Genomic DNA, 22,892 nt, shown 5'->3' on the forward strand with positions numbered 1-22,892 from the left:
TGGCTTAGCTTTGTTTGCACAGAAGTAAAATATTGCGGCATTTTCATTTTTCTCGTCAAAATTTTGAACGAAATGAAAATTTATTTTTTCCGGCTTTCGTCAGAGAATCAACATTCTTTTGTTGTTGACACACATGAGAGTAAGGTTGTCGGAAAGAAACGTTTTTCTTTGTTTTCATGTGTGTATTTACTCATTTATTCATACGATTCATATATTCATATATTCTGTAGCACAGTCACAGTCACAGAGAACGGACGTGTTTATGCGTTGCTCTCTAAAAGTGTTTCTTTTGTGTGGCTGTGTGTGAATTCATTTTCGATTTTGTCTAATTTCTGTGCCAACTTTTACGGCTTTGGTGTTTTTATTTTGCTGTAATGGTTAAATGGTGAAATTATTTTAAAGGTTTTATTAACGAAGTCAAAGTGTTGTTCTCGTAGGTCATTTTCTCTTTGATCAATAAAGTTGTTCTCGCCTCATTGTGCGATATCAACAATTGTGTTATTTCCTTTGTTATTTAACATGTGCTTCGTGGCGTCGGTGTACGGATTAACAATCGACTCTACCAGAAGCTAATGCTAAATTACGTGCTCGATTAATGTACGAAAATGACACATTGCCGTATGGCATCTGGCAGTCAATTTTAGTGCAGGTAAGGTACAAACGCCTCGGGTTCTCATTTGACACCCCAAAACCACATAGCAAATTTTTACAAATTTGCTGTGGTACAATCCCAAGATACAGAAACTATCTTGTACTCCAAAATGACCGCGAGGTTTAACAGATCTATTGATTGATACGTTGTATGGATGTCAAGGGATATGACGAAATACGAATCATTCAAACGCTACAACCTGCAACGCCAGAACGAGTTCAGTCACATGGTGGCATGGCGATTTATACGAAGAGGCAACTCATGGCCTATGGTGATTAGACACTTGCTATTACCTAAAACTAATAGCCGTGACCGTAACAAAGTCGGAAATATCAAAAAACCCAACATTCGCTTTCTCCATAAAAGAAACCATATCGACATAATGTCAATAGTAGAAAGAGCTACAACATGACAATGTTGATAGCGCCATCTTTGGGAAAATGTACAGGTCAATTAGTGATGGTTGTGGTATTCGCATACCACCCACGGCTTGGAGAATTCACAACGTATGGGACGTTAACACACGGTCGATTTGTGAACAATCTAAGTCGGGAGAGATATGATGTAAAATCACAGTCCATATGATCAAGAGACTTGTACAATAGCACAACAGGCCCATCTGAGGCTTAGGTGCTGGGCTTACACCCTCCCATCTAATCTAATCTAATCTAATCTAATCTATTCATACGATCATTTCGACTCTATTCCACTTAATGATCCGAAAAATTCAGGTCAGAATATTGTGAGCGTTTTGTTATTTTAGCAGTTCGGTTCGCATTGAAAAAATGTAAAATATATAAACAAAAAGAAAACTTATTACTATCATCACTTCCTTTCGGACTGCAGACTGAGGTTCGACGAACTTGTGTGCTTAAGCACCATCTGTTAGTACGATGTAATTTGTATGGAAATGGTTCAAGGCGATAGTCTCTGTTGATGTACTATATGTTTATTCTAACGCCACACGATTAAGTCTGATACTTCTTTTGTTTCGAATATCACTCCATGTTTCACAACAAATCTCTTACTTCTTTAGTTGAACTTTACTCTTTGCTATATGAGAAAACACTGTGTAGAGCTAATTGCAGAGCTAATTGTTTATGTTTGTGATCGTTGTCGATAACAGATGACCACGCGTAATAAAAGGTTAATACGTGAAGGAGCTTGGCAAACACTTAAAATATTTCTCTGAAAATAACAGAATATCAAGAGAACTACAGGTAAAGTCATCTGAATTCATATCGAAATTTGCTTCAGCTGTTTTCTGAACTGATTAGTCTGATACAGTGAACGACATCTCAAATGTCTCACTGTCAAATTTTTCTGAGAATTTTATTGTGTCATTGCAAATTCACAATGACATTCTCTGAAAAAAATGACAGTGAGACATTTGAGATGTCGTTCACTGTATGTAATTATTGAACCGATATAATAAACATTAAACATGTACTGTGTTTGTATGAGTGGACCATCAGCTGAATCAAATATCGATATAAATTTGATTGAACTGTAAAAAAACAACATCGATTTCTTTTCTTCTTCCGCTGACACTGAATAAATTTCATGAATATAGTTCTGGACTTGGCCGTGTTTCAACGATGACTTTCAAAACGAAAGGATTAACTTGATTTATAAAAGTTGTACGTCTGCGTTGGATTCTCTTTTCGATAGGCAACTTGAGTGTGCCAAGGAAGGGGTCAAGAAATTAAATGCTTAGTAAAGTGGGTTGACGATTTGTTGACAATTCTGTCTTAATTTTTCATTTTTATCCACTAAATAAATATTTGATTTAATTTAATCTCGATCCAAGTTAATACTATACTCTTTGGAGCATTTCACAGCAGCGTTACTTTTTCGGTCGTGCTGTATAGTTAACGAATTTGTTTTAACATTTCTAAATATCTACAAGAAAAACCACTCGTCTACGCGGAGTCAAGTAACTAACAACTTACTCGTAAGAGTGAATTTGCAAAAAACTTCGAACAATTTATATGAAATGGATATTTAATTCATATTCGATCCTAATGGTCTTTCACTCAAATGAATCGTCTTTTTACTCTGAGAATAAAAAGTTTTTTCTCAAACTTTTTTTTGTTCGATGGCTACGGTTTTCATCAAGTCCTGTTTAAATAGTAATATGTGAACTAACATAACCGGGTCAGAATATTCTGTTTATTTACCGCAAGAGAGGAAGTTATTTGAAGCATTTCTTACAACAATTACATATATCTGGAGTCAGTTACGTAATTATTGTAAGAAATGCTTCAAATAACTTAAACCACTTTATGGATAACAGTTCCACTCATCCTAAAGGAACGAACACTTGAAGATAGATAATAAATTGAAAATTTTGTCGTAGAGTGACCTTGCTCACTTGCTGCAAACAAAATGTCGTAACAGATATTTGTTGTGAGGCTGGTATGGCAAGTTTGGTATCGTTGTAAAGCGTAGACTGCAGGCTGTTCAGGCATTATTGTTTTGTTGCAAGAAGGGTCTACCTTTGTATTACAGAGGAGATCAAGTTTCGCCGAGTATGATGACAACAAACTTTTTCAAATATTGTAAAATTCAGGCAAATTTTGTAAAATCCATTCTCGGCGTTTAATAGAGCATGGAATCTTCTACCAATATCGCCATTCAAAGAGTTTCAAACTCTCTTCATCTTGGACATATCACCATTTAAAAATGTCGAATTTTCGACTTTAGCTGGCCGTAGCTACGTGGACAGGTTGTCGAGGAAAGCCATTTCAACACGAATTAGCTTAGTCCCTCTTTCCTGTTGCGATAACAATCTGTATTCAAATTGACTCGTCGGTCCCACATGGCCATGAAGAACACGAAGAACAATCAGAGGTGGTGTCGCGACTCTATTTACGTTTTGTTCAACCCCACCGTGCGGCCCAAGGACTAACAAAACCTTTTTATTGATTAAATTTCCCAAGTACTCCTAAATTCCACACCAGCAATCGGAATAACACTCACATTGAAACTCTTTTTAAGTGATTGCATGTGATAAGTTATGCACAGTGCAGTGGTGCATCTATTATAGTAAAAAATGTGCACTTCAGTTGAAAATTGAATCACAGTAAAAAAGTATTCTCAATTTACATTCGACGATTAATTTTGGCACGCACGACAATCCAAAAAATAAAATAAATAAATTCTGATAAAAATGCTTTCCCCGTGACTCAGAGAAGATTTTTTTGTTCATTTTAGCCAATCTACTCACTTGAAAGAAATGTAAATAAAATCATTATTATTTCGGTGTTGGAATGTTTATGCGACTAAACAATTTATTCATCTAACGAAATACAAGAAAAAAAATTCAAGAATGAAATCCACATGTGTTTGCATATATTCTTCCTAAATATCGAAAGCAATTCTGTAATATCCAACTATTGCTCATAGAGTGGTGCTATTACACTTATCTTATTATTAGCATTTACGTTGTGTGTATCGTTTGTGTGATGCGTTAAAATTCGTTGCAAGGGAGGATTCTCTAGGTGGTGTCAGTGTGTATGGTGATGGTAAAAAGTGCTTGCCGATGAATTTTTATTTCAATACATCACACATGCTGCTTCAGCATGTTTTATGAATATAAATGCAATTGTGATCAGATGATTCTTCTAAGATGTATACTGTTTATTGCTCACTCGGGACATTAATACAATTTTGAGTAGTAAAATTTTAGAGAATATTATTCTCATTGTTTCACAGGTCGGATATATACCGATCATATCAGATCGATTTCTTTAGGGTTAAATCTTTGTAGATCTTTTCCTCAGCTAATTTTTACGAGTCATTTGGTTAATTAGGGCCAGTGGTTATAGCTTATTTTTACATCAATAACAGTGAGAGTATGCGAAGCTAGTCACTATCGATAAAAACCAATACTGCGCTCGGTGCAATGGTATGTACTACTTACGTACACCCTGTTAACGATCAACGTAAAATTACACATTTTTTTAAACGTTTTTTTTATTCGTTGATTTCCTTTGAACAAAATCTTGCAATGTTTTAAAAATAAAGACCCCTTCGATACAACACCGTTTTATATATAGAATATATCTTTCTTTTCAGGCGATACGGTCTTCGGTGTAATAAAATTTTATCTGTGGCATAAATAAATTTGAAGTTAATTATTTACTAGTACCGCGTAGAGTATATGGTAATGACTTTTTATACTTAGATGGTTCGAGTTTGGATTCCGTGGGACGTTTTCCGATTTGATTTTCTGTGAAACAAAATATTTTCAGTTTTTTCTACATGTACACGCAGCCTAACAGGAAGGTAACATTTCGATTTTGATTTCTCTAAATAGTTATTTTCATAACATGTGCTTACATGAAGATTTTGTGCAATAGATGTGAATGAAAGTTGTCAGCCCGAGGTGAAGCCGAGTGCATCATATATGCACAAAATTCCGGTTTATGCACAAGGTTGGTTTGTTCAGGGCTGAGATCTTCATTTTTACAAACATCTTCTTCACGCACTAGTGCTCATTTATGATAAAATCAATTTAGACACTGATGTACATAATAGTTATTTATGTAACAAGAATCGTATGGAGGTATATTATCGCACTAGATGTCGGCTTTGCCTCGGATTGGCAAGCTTCGTGTGTGATAATATACCAACATACGAGTGATAAAGCAAAAAATCATTTCATTTTTATGAAGTAAGAGATTTTGAATCTAACGCTCTGCGAAATCTAAAGCAAAAGATGTAGCAGATTGAATGAATGATTGTGACACAGACAACATTTAGAGTCACGTTATAAGAGATCTCGTAAAAGAGATCCTAGGAAGTCGTTCTTCTACGATAACGAAGGTCCGATATATACAAAAAAGCTTTCTTTCTCTTCGTAAATAAGAAATTTAACATAAATTTAGAACAAATAATGTTGCTCCAACTTTTATGTCATTTTAGGGACGATTGAAGTGAATTTATTGCCTGGTTTGACCCAGTGCGTATTATTTTTACGTTTTGATTTGCATGTTGTGGTTATGGGCTAAATTATCATTTGAAACAACACACAACCGTCCAATAAATAATTTAAAAATGTACAACATCTGCCCCTGCTTGGCACAAATGAAACGCTAAAATAATGGCATGAAGAAGAGAAAGACATTTGCAGATTTTATGTATAGCTGGTTGCAACTTATAAATAATCATCCATTTGACATGGCATGGTCGTAATATTTTGTCAATAGTAAGTGTTTTGAAAGTCTGTTGGAGATTGTTTTGTGTACTAGAGGCTAATATAATTTCAAGATGCATTACACTACGGTGAAAACTGCTTGCACAGAAAATAATTTAATAAATGCAAAGCCGAAACGTAATACGGTTCCAACTGCATATAATAGCAGACTGTGGCACGCGTTCGAATATAACTCTCTTTGTCATTCATACAAATGCAACTGCACCGATGTTGTTGATGAAAAATTATGTTTTTCTTTTATAATGTATATGCAGAACGGTTTCTTAAATTAGAATCGCACCAAAGAGCAATGTTAAATTATATATACGTGAGGATATGTGTATTAGATTAATGTTGAAACTAAATCTTTTAATGACTTGAAAGGGTTATTAACATGATGATATATATTTCCCCCATAGTTGATTCACGAAACCGTGGCGGTGGTTGAATTGATTTCTGGTTTGTTTTCGATAGAGAAATCATCGACAAACTTGTGATTGTAAAAAGTTTTTGGATTTCATTTTGAATTTTCATTGCACACACATCGCTGAAAAGGCAGACTCCGAAAACGTTTATCCAAACACTAAACTGAATTTAGATCATTTATATGGTGCGAGAAAAAATAAACCAGATAAAAAGAACGGTTATATATTTCTCAAACGTTCGTTAAGGTGTTAGAATCTCTAAACAAGTGCGCTCTTTATACCTTTTTGTGTATTTTAAAATGTTTGTATGAAGGCATAAAATGCTCTTATTCCATATATATAAAATGCTATACAGAGTTTTCGAACACATTAAAATGAAAATCGAATGTTTACTAAATCTTAAAATAAATTTCCTTTATATATATATCCGTTTACTGCAGGTCCATCACCTTTGAAAAATTATAGTTTTGGAAAATGTGTATACTCCACACTGCATAGCTCTGTCAATTCATCGACTTTTGAAACTTTTGAAACTGTAGTAAATTTAGAAAAATATTTTTCCTTCAGCTTTGTTTTACTCGACTCGATTGATCAACGGTTCTAACAATGAAAACTGTTGTGGTTTTCTTTTCTGAAAACTTTATCGACTCATAGACAATAAACAGTTTAATGTGCATTTTCGCATATCACTATATGATGTAAATTAACTATAGTTTGCCTATACCGCAAGATACGAAACTACATAGTCAGTAGACTCGTGACGGTTAAATTTAGACTTTTGTTGGAAAATTACAAAAATTTCAATGAGTCAATGGTAAAGAACACTGACGTTGCTAAGGAAATTTCTTAACGGATTTCAAAAGAAAATGTTATTGTCGTGCTCGTCAAATTGTTAAGAGTGGTTATTCCCGATTACAGAATTATAGAAATTTGCATTACTATGAGAAACTTCATTGGGCTGCTCATGCCAACTGACTGTTTTCATAAATGCTAATCAGCAGGAGAAACATAGAAAGACTGGTTACAATCACTCGTACGTGTGCGACCGAAGACATAAAAAGAGGACTTAGCGATCGTAGGTTCATAACTTATATGACGAATGACGGTAAACCATAATTGCATTGGATGAAAAGCGAGTTCCGAGTGGTAATTTAGGCGTTTTTGATGTATTGTCAATATCAATATGAAGCAAGATCAGAAATTTGCCCAAAGTATGAGACACAAAGTTCCGAAAGTTTTAAGTTTATTTTAAATGTTCGACAATTCAGGGCACCCTAATAGTGATATTGCAAATTTAACTTATAATTTTAAGTTGAGACAAGACGTGAAATTTTAACTTCTCTACACAAAGTATATGGAGAGACAACCTGTAATTTTCAAGTTTTACGTCAATTAAAAGTGAAAATCGAAATCTCCCAGAAAATATCAATGAAAATAAAAGGTAAACATGACGCTACTGCTTCATATACGTCGAAAAGCAAGGACACCTCGGACACCTCTCAATTAGTCTCAAATGAAATGTACCTACTGGTGCTTACAGACCTCGTCTTCGGCATGGATCAACAAAATTCACACGATAAGTATTAATTCCATCATTTATCTCATTTTTTGATATGTATGATCTAGCTACTATTATGACTGAAGCATACTATACTGACACATCACAGATAAATCTACTAAATACTGATGTGTCGAAGCATTCAACTGAAAATGTTCGTCAATAAGAATGTTTATTGAAATATGGACCATAACATATAAGCAGTGTCCGCCCAGTAAGAGAATCAATTGGGTTCAAACTCACCGTTCATTTCAATAAATTGAAAGAAACCGATAAAATCTGCTCCCGAATGGTCAAATTTAAATTTATTGCCCGAGCAGATATAAATAATAAATTTTTATATTCACGTTATCCCATCAATAACACTTAACATCACGATGTTGTTTAGTGGTTATAACATAATATTTACATTAAAAACAATTTAAAAATAAATGTGCCTAAAAACGAGAGATTTCTGTTTGAATTTTCGTTCGAACAAGAAAAAAATGCTTTGTCGTCATTCTCGGTATGATTTTTTTAGAAAATGGTTGCCTATCTGGCATAGATTGGTATCACCTGTTTAATTTTGTTTATCTGGAAATTTTCAATTCGTAAATATGTACGTAGTTACACACTGTGGTAGACTAGCAGAATTGTCTTTCAGGAAAAATTAACATAAATAAATCGTACAGCCACAGCCACCTAGCGAAAATAAATGTATGTAAGTGCATATTAATTTATGCATATGACTGAGTTGAGTACATGAATTTGGAATTTATTTGACGTAGAAAATGTTTCTTCTGTTTCTACACTCTTTCATTTGCTTTCAAACGTTTTGAGTATAGGAAAATGTCTGGTAAATCTTTGAATCCAGTCTAGGTACATCAAAACACGTCAAATCCAAGGTAGATATACCTCGGTCAAATCTTATGACGCAAGCATATCATCAGAGTTATTATCGAATCTGATACTTCTTCTGTAGAAATTATGCGACAGATTTAAACCAAATCTTTAAAGGCTTCAAAACACATTTTACTATAAATGACTGCAACAGACAGTGCAACGCTTATTTTTTTTGTCGCAGCCGATAACAGATGATATGATTATTAATCGAATCGATTGTCTGTGACCAACTTCAAGCAAAAGTGCTATGAATGACAGCTGCCAAATAGAGTACTATTTTGTATGAAATTTTATCCCCACTCTTTTTACAGTGTAAAATTTTATATGGAGCACTGTCAAGTTTCAGTACCCTATTTAGAGTACCACTTTTGCTTGAAGTGCGTTGCTGTGACCTATCTTGACAAATTTTGGAAAATATTTTTAAATTTTAGAGAGGAATTTAAGAATATTTCGGGAATTATTCTATATTTATCGTTCTACAGTGGTATCGAACCAACGCACTGCAAGCATGAGTGATCTTTGTGGCAGCTGAGTACTATTTCGTATGAAAATTTATTCAACATTTTTTCAGTGCCAAAATTTGTTTGATACACTGTCCAGTCTCATTACTATTTAGAGGGCCACTCATGCTTGAAGTGCGTTGGCGGAACACATGTTACTTCCATTATTTAACTAGTCTAGTGAATGTCAACTTCATCACGATTTGCTCTGATAAAAGGATACTGATAGCCAGTGCCAATTCACTTCAAGCAAAAGTGGTACTCTAAATAGAGTTCTGAAACGGGACAGTGTGTCAAACAGATTTTGACACTGTAAAAAATATGGAATAAATTTTTAATACAAAATAGTACTCTATTTGGCAACTGTAGTCGACTACTATAGATTGTTATGATGCAAGAGAAAGAAATATTTTGACAAGTACGACAAGTACCCCAAGGCAAGTTGTAATAAACTGGTCCTATGTCCTCTCGCTCGCATCATAACATGATGAAAGAGAAGCAAATACTTTGACAAGTACCCCAAGGCAAGTTATAATTAACTAGTCTTCGGTCTTCTCGCTCCGATCATAAAAGTCTATGATCACTTTTGCTTGAAGTGCGTTGCCAGTGCTCATAAGACATTATTGTCCTTTTATTGTACTTAACAAATGTTTCACCCGCGTAACACACACTGTAAAAAATGTGACGTCTAATGCAACTTTTAACAGCTGGGTTTGTTGCATTGAACTCAAAATTATTTTCATTTACAAAAATAATAGAATGTTTGATAGGTAGATAAATATTATAGAGGAAAATCTAGACAGAAAACCATAAATCGGAGCAAAATAAAATTAAGTGATCCACAGTCAGATGGTTGCATTGACATACAGTGTAGATACTCGATTGTACTAAATTTAAACAAATTGTGTTTCACATCAAAATGGAAGAAAAATCTGAAGGAGTAACCGATTCACCGAAGAAAGGACCCACCCTTAGTACGCTGAGTACGAGTACGAGCAGTAGTTTTGAGCCTTTAGATCCGCACGATCCGAGCCTGAGTAGATTAGCCACGAAAATGTTCCAAAAGACCCACAGCTATGTGTCGCACGAATTGAATACGTCGCTCGAAGACTATAAGCTGCTTGAAAACATGCAAAAGCTGACCATATCAAAGTATTCGGACATGAATCAAATAGCCGAAAATTTGGTCACCTCATCCGCTGAATTGAAACAGAAATTTGAAGAATTGGTAAGACGATTGGGAAGTGAAATACAATCGTGACAGTATGTCTTACACAAAATCAATTCTAGATGCCCTACTTGGCCGAAATCGATGAAATCGAGAAAACTGTGAATGATTTAGAAGCAGCCGCATTTAAATTGGACGCTTATAGCTTACGACTGGAGAGTAAATTTAATGAATTGATGAAGAAAAAGTAAACGAAAAAGTCCCGATTGTTTGATGGTTTTTTATTTTATAGAAATTTTGTAAATAAACAAACGTTGTTCATCCTAGCAGTAGTTTGAATATTATTGCCACAATGTTCAGGAATATCAGAGGAACTGCAGAGAGAACGAAATGGTCACATTACAAAACAAATGAATTTTAAAATGAAAATCCTTACTTTTGGCCACAGTTCTAATGCTTCGGATCAAATTTAACATTTGCGACTTTGTGCTGGGCGGTTCGCCGAATCCTTGTACCTGGGCCGTTGCACCCCATCCAACTAAAAATGTTTAGTTTATTTTGACTGACTCATTTCGAGCAATTTTCATGTGCGCAAACCTTTATTTAAGAATCGTTCTTCGTGCAAAATACAAACGGCATTCAAGCACAGCAATGACGCCTCAATTAGTGACCAAAGAGTAAACATTTTATTGACTATAAAAACGAAGTTATTTAAATTCAAGATTCGTGGAAGGTTTCAACACATCACTAAACAAATCACAACACGGTAATGTCACCCGTCAGCACAGCTGTTTAGTCCCAGACGAAATACGATAGAAACAGCGAAGTGAATGGTGAAAAGACCGCGAAAACAATACTTTGATTGTGTCAAAACATCAGATAAAAGCGAAGGCATCAACAGATAGTCATAATTTACCATGGATGCACCCAGATCAAAGTGAGTAATTCTTCGACGAACCTTACGACTGAATTAATACCATGCAACCATTTATGACAGATACGAGAGGACACCGGAAGATGTAGCCTCAATGTTGACTTATGCGAAATTGGAAGCTCCAAAGTTAACGCCGATCACACAAACCCTTTACTATCCGGATAGTGACATAAACATGGGTGATTATAAACTGCTGGAGCTTAACGAGGAGGTTTTAACACAAATTCAACAGGGGCAAACACTTTCGTTCAAAGGAGGTTTATCGGAGAAGATAGTTTTGTGCACCGACAACCGAACGTATGACGTTAAGGAAGCTGAAATATCTAACAGCCTGCTGCTGATACCGAATCTGAAGATGGCACAGCAAACTTCCACTTCACCGCTAAAAAGCCCGAGGAATAATATGAGCAATAAATCGTTGGACAGTAGCGTGGAAGAGGAAGACATTGGATCGGGTAACACTAGAGTGTTGGAGCGACGTCCGGTGCTGAAAATTTTCCATGAATACTTTGAGTGTCGTGAGATTAAACCGAGATTCCGGAAGATGAACGATCTGCTGCAATTGACGAGATATTTCGGACCAGAAAACGAATACTGCATCGATAAGAGCTTGTTATTTACCTACCAACAGTTGCTCGATACCATTCAATGTAGTCGTGCGGAATTCGCGAACGGATTGAAAGAGTACAGGGTCATCGAAGTGGATGGACGAATGAGAATTTTGGATTATGAGTAAGATAATTTCCGGTTGTTCATCAGTTTAATAACAAGCGATGAACGTTTGTTGCAGGTACGAATATCGAATATTGTCTCTGATGCTGGCGTTGATTTCGGAAAACTCGTGGAAACTAGATGAAATCGATCGCGACGAAACGGTTAGCGCATTGAACGGCATTGCACCGGATTGTATAATCGAAGGACTATTTGATTCGTATGCAACAAAAGCGTCAGAAAATCCGGACAAATATCAGTACCAAGAGGACATGGTCTGTCACATTATAGCGCAATACATCCTTCAACAGGGATCCAAATTCCATGTTGGAGACTTTATGACGTCGTGGCAGGAAGCCTTACCGGAAGGGATGATTGCGAATGTATGATTTCGTGTATGATTGTCGGCTGTGAATTAATTCTTTCGCTTTGTGTTACAGGAAAAATATCTGCGAGGCATTGGCATAATTGATAAAGGCTCGAATCAGCCGTGTGTACGTGCACTGAGCGAAATAAATCTGTCGACCAAGTTGATGGATCGCTTGAAAGTGTTGTTCAAGGCAAAAGAACGTTGGACATTAGAGGAAATTGAACCCTACATTGAGTAAGTGTTTCTTCATTTTTGATTAAATTTGACATACAAAAAACTGTTGGGACGTAAACGTTGTCTTTTTAAGTCCATTGAGCTACAAAATGTGTCCATTGAGACGCCCAAATCTTTTTTTCCAACTGATAATGTTAAATGCTAGCTTAAATACGTACCTTATAGGAAGTCTCTAACTAGTGTACGAATTCATACACATATAGACTGTCAACTTATTATAAACCAATCCCATTGCCAATGAAAAGTGACGGCTTTTTAGCGTAGCTTATTCTACAGACTTTTTAAGGACGATCAGAGCCTGTTTTTTTACGTGTAGCGTTGCCCTGAGTTAAAAAATTCTTAAGGAATTTTGGGAACACTAAGGGGTTCTCAGCAGCCACCTGAAGTAGTTGCAAAAGAATTCGCAAAATTCGTAAAAGGAAATTGTTTTTTGCAACAACTTTTGCAACTACTTCAAAAGGCTGGTTCTCAGTATTCGAATACGAACTTTGCTATGCGGATAAGACTCTTCTATGAGTGGCTAGGCATTTCAAACTTCTAATTTTAGTGACCCTAATCATCATTGCTATTTTTTCGCCATATGAACCTTCAAGGCTAACATTGAGAAGTTTAGATTCGGCTCTACAAAAAGCAAAATGATTTTTCATTGTTCTTTGACTTTTCTTAAAATTATGGGTCCAAATCAGGTCCATAAAATAGTTTCATTAGCGTACCTACCGTTAAGAACTTGACGATACACCACCACCAAATTTTCTATCGACTTCACGCCATCCTAATGATTCTCTTACTTTTCTTCTTCTTTGCAGATACTTTGCAACGCCTCAATTGTCGGTATCGACATTAATGTCTAAATATGCGCGAGCAATTACAGATAACGGCATTCGGTTCTATGTTGGAAAGCATGGCTAAATAAACGGAAAAGATTTGTAAATTTAAGTGTCTTAACTTAATACCATTGTACGCCGAGTCATCATCATAAATTTATCGGCCTGGTTAACAACTCTCACAAGGGCCGCAATTATCTCATATGCATACCCATTTGGCTGTCTTCAAATCGAAAAAAATTGAGTTCGCTTCAGTAAACGTTCTTTTTATTGTGTCGTTTCTTTGCGGCTTTATAATCTTCAATGGCCTCTTTCATCACATTAACGGCATTCTGTTTGTCATCTTCAATATCCATTGACGGAATGTTGAGTTGACCAGTACTCAACGGATATTTGTAACTGAAACCTTTGGTGAACAGTGGCTTTGCCAGCAATTTGTTTAGATTGTCGCGCTTTTGTTTCAATTCTCTCTTCACTTTGAATCGATCGCCACCATCATCCGAATCGTACAATTCATTTTCGCTGAAATCGCTCATGTCGTCCACAATGATGTCCATTTCTTTGGCTGATTTTTTCAACCAACCTATCTCGCTTTGTGTGCGACGGGTTTTCAAATCTAGAACATCTACTTCACGGGCCAGTTCTACTCTAGCTCGGACTGCTTTCAAATGTTGCTCTGATACGGGGAACAATGGAAGATCTTCGGCTGTTAAAGGAATTTTTGAAATTAAATTTTTGCTCAAAACGAAACACCCACTCTGACAACCGACTTACCTCTCTGTAATGTGCGACACAATTTCACGTAGTTCTTTACTTCTCCTGGCTCCATAATCAGCACAGTAATCCCTTCATTATTGGCCCGAGCGGTTCTACCTGACCTGTGAACGTAATTCTCAGTTGTTCTAGGTACCTGATAGTGTATGACATGTTGAACATTCGGTATATCCAATCCTCTTGCGGCCACATCAGTCGCGATCAATAATCCAGTTGGACTAGCAGTGAATTTTTCCAAATTCTTTAACCGTTGACGTTGGTTCATTTGCGCATGTAGCGGTCGCGGTTGACAGTTTAATAAATTGAATAGTTGGCCCAATCGTTTAACACAATCGATGGAATTACAAAAGACAATCGTCCGGCCTGGATGCCGTTGGAGGAAGTAATAGAGATACAAATCCTTCTGTTCCAAATCGCAAATTATTCGACATTCTGTCAGTTTATCTGCTGTGCCGCTCTTCTTAGTTACATCGACAATCTTTGGCTGCGAAATGCCCAGATGATCAATGAGCATTTGTATTTTTTGCTCAGAAGTTTGCTTTTGAGCTTTCGATTTCCTGCCAACATTTTTCGATTTGATGTAACTGGGCAATTCATGGACCATTGTCAATGTCGCCGAAAATATGAAATTTTGCCGGCGAGCTTTCTTTACTGGATCTGCATTCAAGCGACCGAGTAGTAGCGTCAACTCTTCGAAATGTCCCTTTTCGATCATACGATCCGTTTCGTCAATCACCAAAAAGCTGCAAGTGAAAGAGAGGAATATTAGTGATGAACGGTGGAGCGAGCTGAGAACCCTCAAACGAACCTTATGTTTTCCATTTTGTTCAAATGTTCATTCCCCAACGAAAGAAGCTCCCAAAGACGACCAGGTGTGGCCACAACAATTTCAGGACATTTACTCAACACACGTTCCTGCTTCACTTGCGCCATTCCACCGAATACTGCAGCCACTTTGATTCCCGTGTATTTGGCAACAGCAACCAAATGATCCTTAACCTGTACAGCCAGTTCTCGGGTGGGTGTCAATACTAAAGCATACAATGGCTTTGCGTCGCTTTGTTGATGATCGTTTGGATCGCCATTTTCATCGTCGGATGGGAAATTGTTGATTTCATCCGGTGGCGGTGTCAAATTTTCTCGTTCAGCTCGGTTTTTCCGGCCCGATTTCGGTTCCTTTTCAGCGACAGGTGCTTTAGCGGCTTTAGTCTTCAACGTACGGCTTTGCATGAAGTCACCGTTCTTTTTCAGCTCAATGATTCCATTCAAGATTGGAATGCCAAATGCCAATGTTTTTCCGCTACCCGTTTCAGCTGCTCCCAGAATATCTTTCCGGCCCATTATTGCCGCTGGTATTGTGAGCGACTGGATTTGTGTGGGTTCAGTGAATTTCTTTTCGGCCAAAGCTTTAAGTATCACGTCAGGGACTCCGATTGTCTTCCATTGCTGAAACAGGGGAAACAATCAGAAACTTCACTTTCCGCTTCAATCGTGATCGAATGGACTTACCAGTAAATCTGTTGCTTCGATTACATCAGTGTCGGTCTCCTTCTCTGCTTCGTCGTCGGACTCATCATCCTGTTGAGGATTGATTAAAACGTATCTGCCCGGCTTTGATGGTACCGCGTGATTAATTTTTTGCTTCTTATTTTGCTTTACTTTCGGCTTATCTTGCAGCTCATCTTCATCGTCTTCCCTTTGACGTTTCTTAGATTTCTGGAAAATAATACCATGCCGAGTCGTACAACAACTTCAACCATTAACAATTCATCAATAGTCACCTTCACTTTCGCAATGATGTTCTTGTCGTAATTCTCTAACACTTCCAGTCCAACGAGTCCCTCCAAACCTCCACCGTCATTCGTTATAAGATTGCCGGCGATTTTCACCTTCGACCAGGAACCTTCGATTTGCGGACGCTTGTTGGTCGCTTTTGATTTTAGCTTCGATTTGTTTTTCATTCTGTTTTTTGATTGAACAGTTTCAATGTCACAGAGTCTACGTTAACTAAAAAATTCCGTGTCCGTGTTATTATATTGCCATGCGACTTTGTTTTGTACGTCAAATGTGTACATAACCTATGAAAGGTAATGTCAAACGAGCCGGCCGCAGAAGCCGCAGAACCACTTGCAACACCAACATCCCAACCGAAAAAAATAATTCATTTTGTGTCTTTCAGCTCCTTCGGCTTAAATGCCAAATTGTGCGACAAAAGTGACAATTACCAAACATTCAAGATTTTCATCAACTTTCATTAGCCACACTACACACCATAGCTAAACGCGTAAAAAACAAATAAATTTCATCACATCGCTTGTGCAATAACTGAATTCATTGGACAAAAATCGTAAGCGAGTGACTCGAATCGTTAGTTGTATGTTAAAAAAGCAATTATCGCAATGGATCCAAACGATCGCAAAAGCAATTGGTTCAAATCGTTAACTAGACGCAAAAAGTCGTCAAATAAAGAGAATAATCAAAGTGTAAACATTGACACAAGTGTTTCGGCAATACCGTCAGAGTCAACGGAATCTGCATTAAATCGTCAATCAGCCACAAATAGTAATAGTCAAACAAGTAGCACAAAGTCAACCAACGTTCTGAGCTGGGTCACAATGTTTCGCAAACGAGCACTGCAACGTCGTAGAGATTTCGATGCGGATTTAATTACAGCATCTGACAACCGACTCATGAATTTAGAACGTCGTGCCGTGGCCAATGATTATGTGCTCGGTTTACCAAATCTGGATATACCACCCGATCAGATGTACATATACTCGCACATACTAACACCACAGCAGCAACACAATTTTGTTATGTCCAGGGTGAATGCAATGACTAATCAAATCGAATCGCCGTGGCTAATACAGGAATCATCACCAAATATGGAACATTTGATAATGCTCAACGCACAAGTTCTGATGAATAAGTAAGTCAAATCTCGTATTTCATTATTGCCTTTCCGATTATTGTTACATCTGTTTGACAAAAGGCAGAGAAAATATCAGCAGCGTATACCTCTACGAATTGATTGATCGACGCGATTGTATTTTTAGCCACTTTACTAATCCCATTTGATACTGCGCAGATCAATTCGTAGAAAAGATGGAAAGAAAAAAAAAAATGATTCAATCGCGTAGCAATGTTCTTATTGTTTTTCAGTCTTTGAGTGATATGTGTGCACAGTTATCACCCAAAGTCAACACTTGTGTATCATAAAATGAATTTATTACCACAACAAGTCAACCGATTTATTGTGCGTCTCTATCGTTAAACATTATGCTTCAGGAATTTAATCTTTTTTTTTCGAATTTTTCAATTAAAAGATATTGTCCGATAGAGTAAGGTCAGAACAATAAAAACGAGAATACAACGAAGGTCAAGGTTGTTGACCTAGAACAGACTGGCAATAATTATTGGTCTGTTGCAGTCGCTTAATAGAATTGATCTCTGGTTTATTACGTCCTGTGTCTTTCGATTACGCTCCTTAATATTTCAAATTTCGTGGAAAAATTGGAAATGATGGAGAAATGCATGAAATTGGGGATTGACTGAATTGATCATTGCTCTCACCCACTAATGCAAGTAAATAATCATACACAACGTGCGGTCTAACTGTTGTTTTTAATACTTACGGTGCACCATCACTTGTTTCAATTTGAATCAATGAGTCAGCCGAGTTTGAGAATTCTTCGAGGTATTAATCACTGTCTAAAATTGTGTACCACAAATACCAAATCCATAAACAATTCCCACAATTCCACTCAATTCGAGAAATGTCACTTATTTCCTAAGATTCCACTAAAAATTCCAATCATTCCATCAATTCCACAAATTCCATTTCTCCCAAAAATCCCATTTTTTTCAAAAAATCTAGCAATTCCAACTCAATACCATAGTTTCCGTAAATTTCCACTCAATACCAAAAATTCCATTTTATTACCAAATTCAATCAGCCTTTACCAACATTTTTGGTAGATTTCGTTGTTTTATGAATTGTTGGGTTGAGTCTCCACATTCTTCCGAATCTCTTAAAACCTTCTTAATACACCTTTTCCCGTGAATTCGTGAATCATGACAATGACTAAATTGAAATGATCTTTTTCGGCAAGCTGTCGCCTGACCCGAACATTTAGAAAGGGGGTTCGGACATGCATCTAAACTAACACTTCAAATCCTCCGACGATATGTAATTGAAACTTCCGAATATTTACAGTCATGGATGGTACCGTGGCGGTATATCCCGAACGAATGCTCAAAAGAAGCTGCAAGGGCAGCCCGACGGTTCGTTCCTGTTGCGAAATTCACAGACTAGTGGCACTCATTTCACATTAAGTTTTCGCAGTGCTGGCATTACACTTCACTACCGCATACAGTACGAGAATGGTTTTTGGTGAGTTGAATTCACTGTTCATTCGAAGTCAAGTTCAAAATTATTGATATTCGTTTAACATTCTGCTATCAGGTCCATTGAGAGCAGTAAATACATTTCCGTTGTGGAAATGATCGAAGACGCTATGAGAAAATCGAAAAATCAGATATTTTGCTACGTAAAACCAGGAACACAGAACATTTTACAGCCCCCGTTTCCCGTTCGACTCACCAATCCGATCAGCAAATTTGACGAGGTTCCTAAATTGCAGCACATTTGTCGGTACTATATTCGGACGAGTCGTGTGCCGCTCAGTTTGGATACACTGCCGAAGAAGCTGCAAGAGTACGTGAAACAGAATAAATATTTGAACATTCATTACGGCTTCTTTGAAGATATTTCGTAAAACAGGAGGAGAAACAGTAAACAAAAGAGAGAGAGAGAGAAAAAAAAAGTTTTGATTCGTTGATGAGCGTTTGTAGTGTCCGCGTGTGTGTTTGTTGTGCGATGGATAGTTATTGTGGCCTTACTATAAATCATTCAGTTTTCGTTCTTGAAGATAATTTGCTGAAACATTTTAGTGACGATAAACAGTGACAAATGAACAGAAATCTGTGTGTGGCAATAACAGAGAGAGATATATCGAAGTGATTAGTGGCAATATTTAAAGTTTTTATCGGATTATTTCTGTGTATGTTTACAATTAGGAATTGTTTCAGTCATCATCACACAGGTGTTGTTGCATCGAGGTATTACATCATCCATAATCATCTCTCGTAATCATGATTTCGATTTATTTATTATTGTTCATCGTTAGGTTAAATAATTTGTCGGTTTGTGGATAGTGCTTAGCACTAGGTTGGCCATTTCTACGCCTTCAGGTCTTTTCATTATTTTTTATTCCATTCCACAGACTTTGCTGCCCATTATCAGTCTGTATACGTATAACACAGCAGGGGCTATTAGCTGCAATATTCTGCTTTTATAAGATTGCAAATTCTATTTCCGTAGTTTGGGAAAATTCCTTGCTTATGTCTAGTCTATAAAGAGGCTAGGTTCGCAAAAAATCCGTTTCAAGTTCTAAGGTTTAATGCTAATGTAGCAGTGACTACACTAAGGAATGTTTTAGTTTTACGAACTGAATAACTATGTATGACAGAAAATTAATTACAAAATTGAATGAAGCTTGTGGTTTTAATGAGACGCGAGTGTGACATGAACTCACAACCTTTGTTCAGCATGCTCTACCATTGAGCTGCCATCGACATTCTTTTTTTTTTAAATTCATTCTTGATCAGTTGATGGAACACATCTTATCGTTCTATTGCTCCTTGAATATGCGTGAACTATTTGATTGTCTTGACTTTTCCTACGATTCAGTTACGAAAATGTTTAGACTAACGTCACGATAATTGAACCAAACAAAACAAAAAATATTTTCTCAACATGAAGCCCCTGCAGTTCAGTTAGAACAATTTTCCGATGGACGGATTAGATGTCGTTATATCAAAAATTTGTATCAGTAATTAACAGACCGAACATTTAACAGGACGATCGTTATGACTTATGTAGAAATTTGTAATATTTTATAAGCATTTTGTGTCAACAACAAATTCCTTTACAATTTGTGTGTTGATCTCAACCAAAGCCTATTTTTGGAAAATGTTTTTTTCGGAATGTACTGAAGTACATTCGACGACTTTCAAATAAGTGATGCATTTTGTTTCAGCTGTTTTTCAGCTGATCCACTTGTACGAAAAAATGTGCTAGTGCTTGTTTATACGGGTAAAAAATGTACACGCATTCGCGTGGTAATGGTAAAACCGTTTAAAAACGTAAAACCACATTTGTTTGTATGAGTGGATCAGCTAAAAAACAGCTGAAACGAAATATTTATTTCAAAGTCGCCGACTGTATCTCAAATAATATTAGATTGAATTTCTACAAATTTGAGGAAAATTATTTGTCGAAAATAGGCCTTTTCTTCGACCCCAACGATTTATTCAGATACACACCTTTTCGAGTGGCTCAAAGTTTTTTATTTAAATTTTATATTTAAAATTGTTGTATCTTCAACACTAATGATAATGTGGCCTTGAACACTTTGAACATATTATTTCTGCTTTACAATTTTTACCATAATGTCCTTGCTGAAGACATTTGGAGCAAGCTTTCATGTCATTGACTGCCTTCCACTTTCGTTCTAAAGGCCATTCTTTTGCTGACTCGCAACCCTGTGATGCATGTTGTTCCCCACAGAAAATGCATTCGAATCTTGCTCCTCCAACATGCAAAATTGCCGCCGTTGGCATAGACAATTCGTACTGCTTCAACCGTGTTTTGTCGTTATCGTTGTTGGCATAACAACTTGCTATAGCTCGTTGTTCTTCTCTCTCCACCTCTTGTTGTAAGAACTCCAACAAATAATCCAACTCACTTTTTGGTGGATTCTCGGTAGATCCATCCGTTTCGTACTTTGCAGATCTCTGCCACGCTACCAACACATCTTCCGGTAGACTAGCCTCCACCATTGGATACAGAAACAGCGACGCTTGTTCGACAGTGACCTTCAATGAATCCAACGCTCGGATATGACACACTAATTTGTCGTACATTGAAGCGAGGCTAGCTTTTCTGTTCATGCTTTCCAAACTCATTTTAAACAGTTCTCGTATATAAACTTGTATTAGCAACTTCTTCCTTCCGAAACGTTCTTGTAGTACATGAATGACTTTCGGATAGTTGGCTTCCGTTGCTGGGAAACCGTTAACAATATCAGCTCCTTTTGAATTCGGTTCCATCGATTGGATCAAATACTGGAATTTATCGGTGACATGCAGCTCTTCATCTCCGTCTATTTTACTGAACTGTGCCCACCAGCTTAACCAATCCACAATTTTTCCGCTGAACTTCTTTAATTCAATCTTCGGCAACTTAAATTGCCGCTTTCGATTCGACGTTGATGCAATTGATGATAATCCATCTTCCTTAACGTCCTTTGACACACTCTCTCTCTTGATTATTGCACAATCCAGTTTCAATTTCGCCGTTACCATCGAGGTCAAAATATCCTCACAAGTGATTGATTCCTTCAGTAGGTCTTCCTCAGCCACCTCTGGATCGCTCAACATCTCATTGAAAATTGACGCATCGACTTCCTGAATTCGTGCTTGAAGGTCGTTCAATCTTTCGAATTTCGCTTTTAACATTATGACATCCTTTTCATCCTTGGCCAATTCCGCTGTAACTTCATTTATCGTTTTGGTAATTAGACCACGAATCGGAGTGCGTGCCTTCTTCAACTTTTCCATGATGATCGACTTTGTAACATCCACGTATCATTATTATCCAACGCTCCAAAAATCGTCCACCCGGGGGCGCCAAATGTTGTATCTTCAACACTAACTAGCTACCAGCTAGTTTTCGATTTGTGGACTTTGGGGCGATTGATATTAAACTCTTTGATTCGGGCTTGTCACCCTTTAACTTGCGTATTTTATTGTCGAATGAATGTTTCTTCTCTTACAATTTTTCTTGGAGAACTCGATTCATTCGTTTTACAATGGCAAACTTGGATTCACGTTCCAACAAAAATAGTAATCAACAGGTATTCGGTTCATTTAAGATCTATGCTGCTAAGAAATTATACCGGACGACATTTCGGCTTGTTTTTTGATTTTAATCGTGTCAAAATATCAGACTAATTTTCAAATTTTAAATTTTACGATCCACCTCGGTATAACAATGAACTTTCAGCCTATCTATTACAATTTTTTTTAACTTTTAATTATTTATTTACAAATCGACTTATGATAATTTTATTAAATTATTTATAATAAACAAAAATGAATTAAAGAATCAACCACCATACGACCAAGCATACGACTGATTCAATTCGGCTAGTTCCATTGCGTAAATGAGGACAACAATGTTTTTACCTTTTTATTTGTAGCGTTAAGGATAAATGAAAAAATTGTTATAAATTTAAAAATCGTGCAATTTAAAATCGAATGCAATAGAATGGGCGATAGTTAGAAAACCGTTAGTAGAATTCAAAGACTAAATTCAATTAAATTTTGTTGAGAGGAAAAGACTTTCGTAATAAAGAGAGGGCACGTCTACTTTGAGTTTCTCCAATTTTATTGAGCTTTTTTTATTCAGTCACAACGTTTCGCAGTGGAAAATCACTGCAAGATCAAAATCACTTATTTCCTCATAAAGTCTGAAAATCACTTTCACTTGGTTATGAACTGGGCTCTCAAATAACAGGTTAGGACAGTTGTGAGTT

At 36.7% G+C, this 22,892-nt stretch overlaps 5 protein-coding genes and 1 long non-coding RNA gene across 8 annotated transcripts; 4 read left to right on the forward strand and 2 right to left on the reverse strand.

Moving 5' to 3' along the window:
- Positions 1–623: 623 nt before the first annotated feature.
- Positions 624–5,400, forward strand: LOC119079942. Of its 2 annotated transcripts, none has more exons than XR_005088259.1 (4): positions 624–649; positions 4,733–4,786; positions 4,842–4,942; positions 5,003–5,400. It is a non-coding gene; the product is annotated as an uncharacterized LOC119079942 (long non-coding RNA). The 2 variants fall into 2 exon arrangements; XR_005088260.1 differs by having other exon boundaries at positions 5,017–5,400.
- A 4,559-nt stretch (positions 5,401–9,959) lies between these two features.
- On the forward strand, positions 9,960–10,711 carry LOC119079946 (biogenesis of lysosome-related organelles complex 1 subunit 2). The gene is made up of 2 exons (XM_037188056.1): positions 9,960–10,445; positions 10,508–10,711. The coding sequence occupies exons 1-2, from the start codon at positions 10,137–10,139 to the stop codon at positions 10,634–10,636; spliced, it is 438 nt and encodes a 145-aa protein (XP_037043951.1). The 5' UTR covers positions 9,960–10,136; the 3' UTR covers positions 10,637–10,711.
- Positions 10,652–11,108, reverse strand: LOC119079947 (immediate early response 3-interacting protein 1). Its single transcript, XM_037188057.1, has 3 exons — positions 10,983–11,108; positions 10,822–10,923; positions 10,652–10,759 (listed from the first exon to the last, which is right to left on the reverse strand). Exons 1-3 carry the CDS (start codon positions 11,068–11,070, stop codon positions 10,704–10,706), a joined length of 246 nt encoding a protein of 81 aa, XP_037043952.1. The 5' UTR covers positions 11,071–11,108; the 3' UTR covers positions 10,652–10,703.
- Positions 11,109–11,116: 8 nt separating this feature from the next.
- On the forward strand, positions 11,117–13,565 carry LOC119079944 (sister chromatid cohesion protein DCC1). The gene is made up of 5 exons (XM_037188052.1): positions 11,117–11,322; positions 11,383–12,051; positions 12,110–12,413; positions 12,471–12,634; positions 13,441–13,565. Exons 1-5 carry the CDS (start codon positions 11,303–11,305, stop codon positions 13,541–13,543), a joined length of 1,260 nt encoding a protein of 419 aa, XP_037043947.1. The 5' UTR covers positions 11,117–11,302; the 3' UTR covers positions 13,544–13,565.
- A 138-nt stretch (positions 13,566–13,703) lies between these two features.
- On the reverse strand, positions 13,704–16,418 carry LOC119079943 (ATP-dependent RNA helicase DDX24). Its single transcript, XM_037188051.1, has 5 exons — positions 16,014–16,418; positions 15,742–15,948; positions 15,041–15,678; positions 14,233–14,975; positions 13,704–14,164 (listed from the first exon to the last, which is right to left on the reverse strand). Exons 1-5 carry the CDS (start codon positions 16,191–16,193, stop codon positions 13,710–13,712), a joined length of 2,223 nt encoding a protein of 740 aa, XP_037043946.1. The 5' UTR covers positions 16,194–16,418; the 3' UTR covers positions 13,704–13,709.
- A 22-nt stretch (positions 16,419–16,440) lies between these two features.
- Positions 16,441–22,757, forward strand: LOC119079945 (suppressor of cytokine signaling 2). Of its 2 annotated transcripts, XM_037188055.1 has the most exons (4): positions 16,441–16,999; positions 17,057–17,161; positions 18,449–18,625; positions 18,698–22,757. In XM_037188055.1, exons 1-4 carry the CDS (start codon positions 16,632–16,634, stop codon positions 19,008–19,010), a joined length of 963 nt encoding a protein of 320 aa, XP_037043950.1. In that variant the 5' UTR covers positions 16,441–16,631; the 3' UTR covers positions 19,011–22,757. The 2 variants fall into 2 exon arrangements, with proteins under 2 accessions (XP_037043950.1, XP_037043949.1); XM_037188054.1 differs by having other exon boundaries at positions 16,441–17,161.
- Positions 22,758–22,892: the final 135 nt, after the last annotated feature.

The sequence above is a fragment of the Bradysia coprophila genome, unplaced genomic scaffold (genome assembly GCF_014529535.1).
Source record: "Bradysia coprophila strain Holo2 unplaced genomic scaffold, BU_Bcop_v1 contig_350, whole genome shotgun sequence".
Taxonomy (NCBI): domain Eukaryota; kingdom Metazoa; phylum Arthropoda; class Insecta; order Diptera; family Sciaridae; genus Bradysia; species Bradysia coprophila.